This window comes from Poromitra crassiceps (assembly GCF_964638095.1).
Source record: "Poromitra crassiceps genome assembly, chromosome: 6".
In the NCBI taxonomy this organism is placed as follows: Eukaryota; Metazoa; Chordata; class Actinopteri; order Beryciformes; family Melamphaidae; genus Poromitra; species Poromitra crassiceps.
Window position 1 is genome coordinate 29949011 of NC_139627.1, and position 9941 is coordinate 29958951.

Here is a 9941-nt window from a genome sequence, read left to right on the forward strand (position 1 = left end):
CCCATAGATATAAAACAAGGGGTAGGACTTGATAAGTATTTACTCCTACTCCTTTTCGGGCATGATATACAAATGTAAATTGATGGAGAATTTGCTGTATGCTGTGAATTCTAATTGACTATTCTTGCTTGGCATTTTCTTGCCTATATTTATTTTATTCTTTATCTTTGTTATGTTTTTTTTCCACCATGTTCGAAATAAATATATTCTAATCTAATCTAAAATCTAATATGGTGAAATTGTAAGGTGGATTCTAGATGAAAATCAAATCAATCAAATCACCAATGTAACTTGTATGTACTGCATTGATTTGGTTAGTCCTGTTACTCCCCTGGATGCAACAGGATGCCAACACAATACAAATGCATAATGTAATATTCAGTGATCATTACAAACATGATTATTGAATGGAAAGTCATAGACCACATTGCTAAAACCTTAATGACAGTGTGGCATCTGTGCTATACTGCTACCTAGTGTCTGAAACATGCCACTGTCGGTTAGTAGGCATTCAGTGAACTTTCACTAAATTGTTCTGGTTAAAATTAATTGAGATTAAATACATTCTTTGGCATGCAGTTAAAACAGCAAACAAGAGAGTGTTACACATTGAATTTCAACACACTCCTGTTCCTGTGTGACAACATGTGGAAAGACTGCAACAGCAAACTGATTATTTAAGTACAGTAGGGACAGTGAAATTCATGTTAAGGCAAGTTCAGTGGACATAAATGTCCCCCCCTCGTGAAATCCATAGAATCCTAATTTTAACAGCAGTGTTTCAGCTGTTTAGGACCCTAAACCCAGATTTTCTGAAATAACACACTCATCTTAAAGGGGCTCTTTGTATCTGCTTCCATTTAACAGGTTCATTGTCATCTTTAATAATGCATGTAAGTCGTCAGCTTGTTCAAACTTCTTATCTTAATTCTTATGACTCCTTATTATAAATATAAAGAAACTGGTTGTCCCACCATAAAAAGACAAGAACACAAGAAAATATTATTAATTCTGTAACTGTGACTCACAACACTCTCGAAGGCTGAACAACAACATCGTTTTTAAATAAGCATAGGATAAATAATACAAATGTTTTGTTTAAATAGTTTTTGTTTTAATGTTGCATGGATCTATTCTGTATTTAACTTACGATATAATGGTCAAGTTTCAAGAACTCTCAAACTCTGAACTGAAACTTTGAACTGATAGTGTTCAACATAAAGCACTGGGCCCTTCACAGTTTATTTGGGATTCATTTATTTGCTTTCATTGACGTATGAACAACTTTGTAAACATTTCACTGAACAGGCAGCCCATGATGTCATCAGAGGTCGGAGCATTACAGTTCAGTGTGCAGGAGGACCTTGGCTTTCTTCATGTTTGCGGCCACTGTTGAAATAGATTGAAAATAGGATACACCAGTGTTGTAGTCAAGTCATTATATCTCCAGTCCAGTCTCGTGTCCCTAGTGTTCCAGTCCAAGTCCAAGTCACCAAAGAAGAGTCAGAGCAGGGGCCCCATTACCTGAGTCCAAGTCTGGAGTTACTCAACATGAGCGTGAATCAACATGTAGGTGGAACACATGCGCCTGCCCTGCCCTTGCACGGAATTTAATAATGTCACAGTATTAACATAGCTATCAATATTTTATGCCAAATTATTATTATTATTATTATCTTCAACTTCAGAGTCTGAATGCTAATGCTCGAGTCATCAGTGCTCAAGTCCAATAGAGTCACAAGTCCTGTAAATGAGTCCAGGACTCGGACTCGAGTTACGAGTCCTGGACTCAAGTACTACAACACTAGGGTACAGACCACAATATTTTGAGACATTTGCCATTCCCAACATAATAATGTGTCTGTGTCACTTTGCAACTCAACATATTGTTGCACTCTCACAGTCGTTCACTGAATCAACCCAACTACTCTGCGGCTCACATGGCCTTTTCACTATCTTCATGCTACCAGTGTTCTCCCTACAGACAAAGGCGAAGTCTCTAGTCTACAGTATGTAGGACAGGATAACAAGCTCTCAGGTGCTCGTTGTCACCTCAGGGTGCTCATTGTCTCTCTCTGCTTCAACCAATGCTTCTGTTGTGTCAACACCTGTTGTTATTAAGGCATCTTGTCTGGATGTCAATTGGATGCAGTCATGCAGATTGGAGTTTTACAAACATTTCTGGGAGCCAGAGCAGCAGTATTCCTGCCAAAGTGATATCCCACACGAAGTTATCTAGGTTAGCTTAGCTGACCTTCCAAGTTCAAATTGACCACAGTAGTAGGCCTACTGTTGCTATCTAGTAAGCTAATTATCCCAGGTGATCTTGCTAGCCAGTAGCTATAGGTATAGTTAGCTGGCCTGCTGACCTTTCAAGATCTCATGAACACCTTAATTTTATACCTATTGTTTTGTTGTTGTTGTTTTTGCATCTACTGAGGAATTTTGATTAAGACGGAAGCATTGTAGACTGTGCCTTTTTCTTAAACCATTATCTTGCAATAATCTTTGTAATTCCACTTTTTGCAGCTAGTGTGCAGTTTTTTCATAATTTCACTCAATTATTCATATTCTCAATTAGCTTGCTCTCTGAAAAACTGTCGCTCCACCCACTGAAGTTTAATTCAACCAATAAGATTATCTCCATTTCCAGAACCTCCTGGTTGGTTTGTAAGCCTATATAACTAAAAGTCCCATCTGCAAATAAGACACAGGACTGTGTTAGAAATAACACATTATTCTCAGGGTATGCATGAGTCACTGTATAGCTGCCAAACTACATGTTGAGCGCTCTCCCACCTCCTCAGCTGCCCACTCCATTCGTGCTGAAATCTGGAAACCTCCACTCCCTCGTTAGTGTCATTATGAAACTCAGCCAATCCATTTCTGTCAGCAGCTGCACAGAGAAGTTTGCCACCAACTCTCCCAAGTAATGAGGGTACATGAATAAGTAACAGTGGTGGTTTGGTCTGTCTTTGGGCTGCTGATAAGGGAGTTGTGTGGGCACAGTCTGTCTGTCTGTCTGTCTGTCTGTCTATCTGTCTGTCTGTCTGTCTGTCTGTCTGTCTGTCTGTCTGTCTGTCTATCTACTCACAGCGTGTCATATCAGCAGGCTCGTAGGCGTAGATACGGTTGCTGTACCTCCCTGCGATGTCTGCTCGCACGGTCATGGAAGGATCTGCAGCAGCATATGAGAGAGAGAGAGAGCGAGAGAGACACAGAGAGACAGAGAGAGAGAGAGACACACACAGAGAGACAGAGAGAGAGAGGGGGGGGGAGACGGAGAGAGAGAGGGAGGGGAGACGGAGAGAGAGAGGGAGAGAGGGGGGGAGGGGAGACGGAGAGAGAGAGGGAGGGAGGGGGGAGGGGAGACGGAGAGAGAGAGGGAGGGGAGACGGAGAGAGCAGGAGAAATGCAATTACCTTCCAAATCAATATGGTTTGAATGTCAAAACTATACACTGTTGTTGCTTTTGTTGTTCTTCATTTTGTGAACTGCTTGTTTCTGTTTGGCAGGCACGTGCAATTGACATTTGAATTGAAAACTGAGGAGAGAGAGAGAGAGAGAGAGAGAGAGAGAGAGAGAGAGAGAGATGACAGGTGTCAGTGAAGGTAAGAACTCATCCAGTGAAGCCCTTACAGCTCACTAACAGGTTATTCCTGAAATCAGCTCCAGCTCAGTTTCCCCTGCACTTCCAGCACCATCATTAGGGATGCATCAATAATGAGACTGTCAGCCGTTATTCCTTCCCTGCTCTTCTGCACTATGTCTCCCTTGTCAATCAGGCTTGAATCCTTGTTGCCCTAGTAGAAATAAATAACAAATATTCTGAGATTTTTTTTATCAGCCCCAAAGAATGCAATAGCCTATAGGACTTCTGTTTGAATCGGACCTACTACATGGCCAAATTTCCACATAAAAAGGAAGTGGAGAAAATTGGTTCCCAATGGGTCTGAGAACTTTGATGCCCCAAAAACAAGCACACTTCTGTTATAAACAGTGCTAACAAATACAAGCACTCCAAAGCAATACATGAACATACATGTTAGCAGCTCCTCAGTTGGAACGCATTTCAAGCTTAGCATTCTTCCTCAGACAGCTGCTTACACTATTTTTAGCAAGTAAGAAAATTAAACAATAAAGTGAGCATTATGTGTTAAAAAGTAAAATTGTGGTGATGGTCTATTCTTGGGAGTTGCTGTCTTCCTCACTATGTGAGATTGTTCATGCAGATGTATTTGACAAGTACCCCTATCCCACAAAAAGCAGTTTCAACAAACTTTAAAAGTTTTATTAAGGGTTACCAGTATTTAAGTTCTAGATGGGTGGGTTTGGCGACATGTGACGTTATAATAATACACCCAGAAAGTTAAGACTGTCACATGAAAGTATTTGGAAGTCCTTTTAGTTTTTTGTGATTGACAACTTGCCTGATACTAATGAAATGTGCCTCTGCATGAAAACCCTGATAAAAAATAATGCTGAGAATCATTTTGCAAATGTCATTTGGCTCAGTTCTGATCTGAATCTCATATGTTTCACACAACCTTAATGGGCTGACCAATAGTGCCAACAGTCACGTGACTTTCTGTGACATTTCCAGCCCCGGAAGAGAGTTCCTCATTCATTTTCTCCATAGACATTTTGAAAAATCCTTATATATAACGAGCTAACCTTATATAACCGGAACCAAGCTAACCCATGACATACTGAATCATGAGTGACCATAAAACATTTCAGGGGGGAAATCGAAAATTCGTTTTCCCACCGTTTTTATTTTTGGTTTTTGCTCCAACTGAATCTCTATGGAGAAATGAATGGGGAACTCTCTTCCGGGGCAAGAAATGTCACATGACTGTTCAGCTCTGTAAGATTAAACTTGATTAAATTAATTCCATAATAATAATAATAATAATAATAATAATAATAATAATAATAATAATAATAATAATAATAATAATAATTTACCAACAAAGATGATTCTGGGAACGTAGTAGCCATCAGGTGCCATATTCTTGTCTATGGTCTCATGCTGTGTAAGAAACAATAATGATGTGAACTCAGCCCTGACAACAAAGTGAGTCAGTTAGTAATTTACATGTTTAGTGTAGGTTTACTTGTAGCAGCTGTTTTTATTTGCAAATTATGTTTGACCATTAGCCATGACTGATATTGTCACACAGTAGCCATGGTTTGCCATTGAATAATATTATACCCAACATTGCATACCCATTTACAGTCAGGTCCATAAGTATTTGGACATCGACACAATTTTCATCATTCTGATTTGAAATGAAACAATCAAGATGTGCTTTAAGTGCAGACTTTCACCTTTAATTTGAGAGTATTTACATCCAAATCAGGTGAACAGTGTAGTAGGAATTACAACAGTTTCTACATGTGCCCCCCACCTTTTTAAGGGACCGAAAATAATTAGACAAACTAACATAACATGCAATCATCCAATGGGTTCTGAAGCATTTGACTGAATATGAGCAGATAATATTGTTTGAAACACTTCATAATTTATTCTGCTGCTGTTGTCAGCAGCTGCATCATCAATAAATACAAAGGAACCAGTTAATTGATAGCTATGCGTGGGCATGTATAGCTGTCAATGGAAATGGAACTGACAGTCATACATGTCCACACGTGGGCATGTATGGCTGTTCATAGAACTGATTCCCTTGCATTTATCGATGATGTGACTACTGACAACAGCAGCAGAATGAATTCTGATGTGTTTCTAGCAATATTATCTGCTCATATTCAACCAAATTCTTCAGAACTCATTGGACGTTTGGATGATTAGTTAGTTTGTCGAATTACTTTTGGTCCCTTAAAATACAATTTTGGTCCCTTAACATGTAATGTAATTCCTACACAGATCACCTGATTTAAAATAAATAAATACCCTCAAATTAAATATGGAATTCTGCAATGAAAGCACATCTTGATTTTTTCATTTCAAATCCATTGTGGTGGTGTACAGAGTCAAACTGAAGATTGTGTCCAATGTCCAAATATATATTTATGTATGGACCTTAACTGTACATTATGCCAAACAGTAGCCTACATAATATGCAGATTGATACAATTCTATAGGCTAATTGAAATATTTAAAGGAGCTTCCTGCACCAATTTAATCTGCTGGTTTATTCAGCAAAAGGAGCACATATCCTATAGATACAGTCGGTCTGTGTGGGAACGCCCACAAAATGTTACTACGGCTGGCGCAGGAGTGGGGTAAAACCGCCCATATATCTGAATGGGCTGACTCACCAAAGGACGGTGCTGTGGCTCTACACTACATGATTGGGGATTCTAGAGCAGGTACATAGACGTCTGTTCAGATGTGGGGGGTTGAATCCCCGATCTGCCTGGGCTGGGCTAGCAGCTAAATGCTAACTATGACCACACCCCCATCCAGCTACCCCAGCGTCTATGACGAGACACGTACGACTTGAGTTGACTGCAGCCTCGCCTGGAAAGCAGACAAGAGCAGGCGAGCACAGTCAGGCGAGGCGTCAACTGACTGTATGTGGAGCATGACAACTTCCTCTGTCCAAATTTGAATGGGCTGAAGTACGGACGGTCTCTGGAGCATTCAAAGATGTATTCTATTTCATTGCCTTATCGCCTTTCAATGCCTTGTCAGGATTTTGGATTATCACTCCTTGCTGCAGTTTCTATAGTTATTACATATTGCACAGTGTATTGTATAAGAGTGCAAAGGGTTTCTTATATGATAAATGTTGAGTTACCACCAGGTTGAGCATGATGAAACCCTCTTTGGCCATTTTCTGGATGGACTTTTCAGCAGCAAATGCCTTCTTCAGTGCTGTGGAAATCATGTTGTTTAGTTTAATTGCTAGAACAGAGGTTGCAAAGGAATCTGGAGGCTTCTACCGAGCTGCCATTATTGTAATTATGCTATTATGCTATAATAAGAATTATTATTATGTGTAACTAAACATTAACCAATTATTCTCCTGCCAAAGATCAGACAAGCTGAACAGGCTTTGTGCATTGCCCTCAAATAGCCCGATAGAGAATCATGATGAACCCCTTTGGTTACTCACTGCAGCTGCATTAACCAGTTTCATTGGCTTGCTTGGCACGTAGTGAGGAATGTTGTATTACTGCTATTTTGTAAATTATTCTTCCCATGTCCATTTGAGACCTTGAAACCAAGCCCCAGGTTGGAAGAGGTTAGGTCTACTGTAGCACAACCACATTTTTTCAGCAATAGAAATCTAACTGCATACTTGCGATGATTGAAATGTAATAGATTTGAATGGTTGGATGATTGACAGTAGGACAGTATCCTATACATATCATATCACATTATATACTTTATTCTTTAGGAATAATAGACAGGGATTTCTGCTGTACCTTGACTGTGTGGGCAGTCTAGTAGATGATAGATGACCATCAGAGGCTTCTTACTGTGGGAACAAAAACAACAGAGAAGCAACTGAACACATTCCACAGCACAACAGGCACAGTGGTGGGTGTGTGAACGCAACCTTGCATAACACGATCTCTGAGAAACCTTTAGTCACAGAGTACTGATGAACAAGAAGGAAGAGTATGTCATATTTCTTTCTTGTGACAGAAGCATACAGTAATTGAATAGATACAGATCTGTAGTAGGCCTACAGTCACAGTGGTTCTTAAACTTTTCACATCAAAATGTACCCCAAGTCACAGACTGCATTTCAATCGTGGTATGATCGTCATCTACAACCCTTATTCATTATTTCAAAATGTGCAATATAAATAATTTATATTTCAAATATACCCATAACATGAAAATGGTGATTTTCTTCAAAAACTGTAAGGGATTACAGTCATAATTTTGTGTAATCAGAAAAGTAATCCCAATACCCAACACCAATTTGTGATGTCCTAACTTTGTGATGTCCCAACTTTGAGGATGAAGCTCTAACTAACTAACGCAGAAAAAAACACAGACATACATAGAATAAAACATAATATTATGATCACAATAATGATCTAGGCCGGGGCAGTGGTTCCCAAACTGGGGTACGTGCCCCTAGGGGTAGGTGGCGGTACTACAGGGGGTACTCGAGAGAAAGGGAAGAATTGACAAATGTAAGAATAAATCATGCAAAAAAAATTAAACTGTAAAATAAATCTGCACAGGATGTACTAATTGCAACTCTTTCACTCCATTTCTTATTTTGTAATGCTATATTCTAAGGTGGGTTATCATTCATTTATTGCATCATTACTGTATGCTATTTCTCTTGCAGTTTTCTAAGCAAAATCTTGTAGTTGGGTAAAGGGGGTACTTGGATTCAGAAATCAGGGAAAGGGGGTACTGAGGCCAAAAAAAAGTTTGAGACCCACTGAGGACCTTACCTTTTTATCATCTTTGCCAAGCCTTCCTCATAAGTCTGGACCCAATTGATAGTATCTCCCCATCCTTGGAGAAAGAGCAGTGGTGAAGTCAACAGTCGTGTGAAATTAATATTACTCAGTTGATAATACTCAATAATCTCCTGTTGACATGCACAATTCAAATTCAGGAATGTCTGTTTGTGACATTGGTGAGTGACAGCTAAAACAAGATAACCTCACAGTGTAGTGGGAGACAAGTTATGAAATTGTTTTGCTTTTGATTCTTCAGAAGGAAACTATAGTTGTGTGTGCATGCTGTAAACTATGAGAATCACCCACCTCTGGACATGTTCTGAGGCTTTGCCTTCTCTTTTTTCTGTGCCGCAACACTGGCCCAGGCGACACAGAGTAAAACAAAAAAGGCCCAGTGAGGCATCATGTTCAGTCCTTTGAGAAAGAATTGCAAGGGCAGTTAGCAGTGAGATTCGAATGAAAATTCTACAAGATATTAATTTGTCACTGTCAGACAGCAGTCACAAAGCTAATGTTTAGTACACATTAGAAATATCACCAGGTCAGGTTATCCTCAGTAATGCCAACTCCCCAACCAAGCTTGATAAGCCAGGGCTTCAAGTGGTTGAATCTGACAGAGACAAAGGAGAAATGATTTGTAAATTCTGTCTCTTGTATTTTTTTTCTCTTTCTGTCTCTTGTATTCACCATACAGAATCTATAGTATTACTGAAAGTTACAACCATTATCGCATTCTAATTTAAGAAACACCTTTAGAGGATAAGAGTACCAAATCCAGTTTTTCATGAAGATTAAAATACTGAGCTGTTACTATGTAGCCTACTGATTCTTATAAGAAAAGCTGTAGGCTACATTAGTAGAGTTTTAAAATCTAATTGTTATATCAAAGTAGTTTGTAAACATTGCCATTTGAACTTTCACCAACCCCTCAACTTGACACAGCATGTTAATTGGCAAGTAGCCTATATAGGCAGCATCAGATACATTCATGTAAACAAAATGTAATTCACGTGATGACCATAATGTATCCCAAAGTTGCATAGATGTCTTACCTTGTGTGACAGCATGAAACAATAAGCCTCCCTCAGCACTGCCCTTTCCACTTACTTGTTTTGCCTGCCTCTTTTTTTCTAAACAATTGAACTCACCAAACAGGAATAGGAATGCACCTCATGAACGAAAGGATTTTCACTCAGACACACGCACGCACGTGCACGTGCACGCGCACACACACACACACACACACACACACACACACACACACACACACACACACACACACACACACACACACACACACACACACACACACACACACACACACGCACACTGAAGCCTAGATTTGTTAGAGGAACAGGGGGCAGGCGAGAGTGGATGTCATTATTAAGTGGGCACGTCCTAGATTTGTTATTGATTTAGACCCCCAGGAGGATCAAAAGTAAGGTATTGCATCCCAGAGACACTGTCCTTTTCAACCACTCTCAACACTAACATGAAGGCCAATAGCCTAGTTTTTAAACCTGCTCTGTCTCCATAACAAT

General features: G+C 39.6%; 1 protein-coding gene across 1 annotated transcript; it reads right to left on the bottom strand.

Moving 5' to 3' along the window:
* Nucleotides 1-1137: 1137 nt before the first annotated feature.
* Nucleotides 1138-9501, bottom strand: agr1 (anterior gradient 1). The gene is made up of 9 exons (XM_083638488.1): nucleotides 9453-9501; nucleotides 8939-9010; nucleotides 8707-8814; nucleotides 8389-8452; nucleotides 7396-7448; nucleotides 6765-6841; nucleotides 4969-5032; nucleotides 3095-3178; nucleotides 1138-1389 (listed from the first exon to the last, which is right to left on the bottom strand). Exons 3-9 carry the CDS (start codon nucleotides 8804-8806, stop codon nucleotides 1340-1342), a joined length of 492 nt encoding a protein of 163 aa, XP_083494614.1. The 5' UTR covers nucleotides 8807-8814; nucleotides 8939-9010; nucleotides 9453-9501; the 3' UTR covers nucleotides 1138-1339.
* Between the last annotated feature and the right edge of the window lie 440 nt (nucleotides 9502-9941).

Bases quoted from the DNA above. Each gene is read 5' to 3' on its own strand.
- agr1 (XM_083638488.1), bottom strand. From the start codon at position 8,806: ATGATGCCTCACTGGGCCTTTTTTGTTTTACTCTGTGTCGCCTGGGCC. The intron at 8,453-8,706 runs GTGGGTGATTCT...TCTTTCTCCAAG, and splicing joins GCCTCAGAACATGTCCAGAG to GATGGGGAGATACTATCAAT. The intron at 5,033-6,764 runs GTAACTCAACAT...TTTCTTACACAG, and splicing joins TCATCATGCTCAACCTGGTG to CATGAGACCATAGACAAGAA.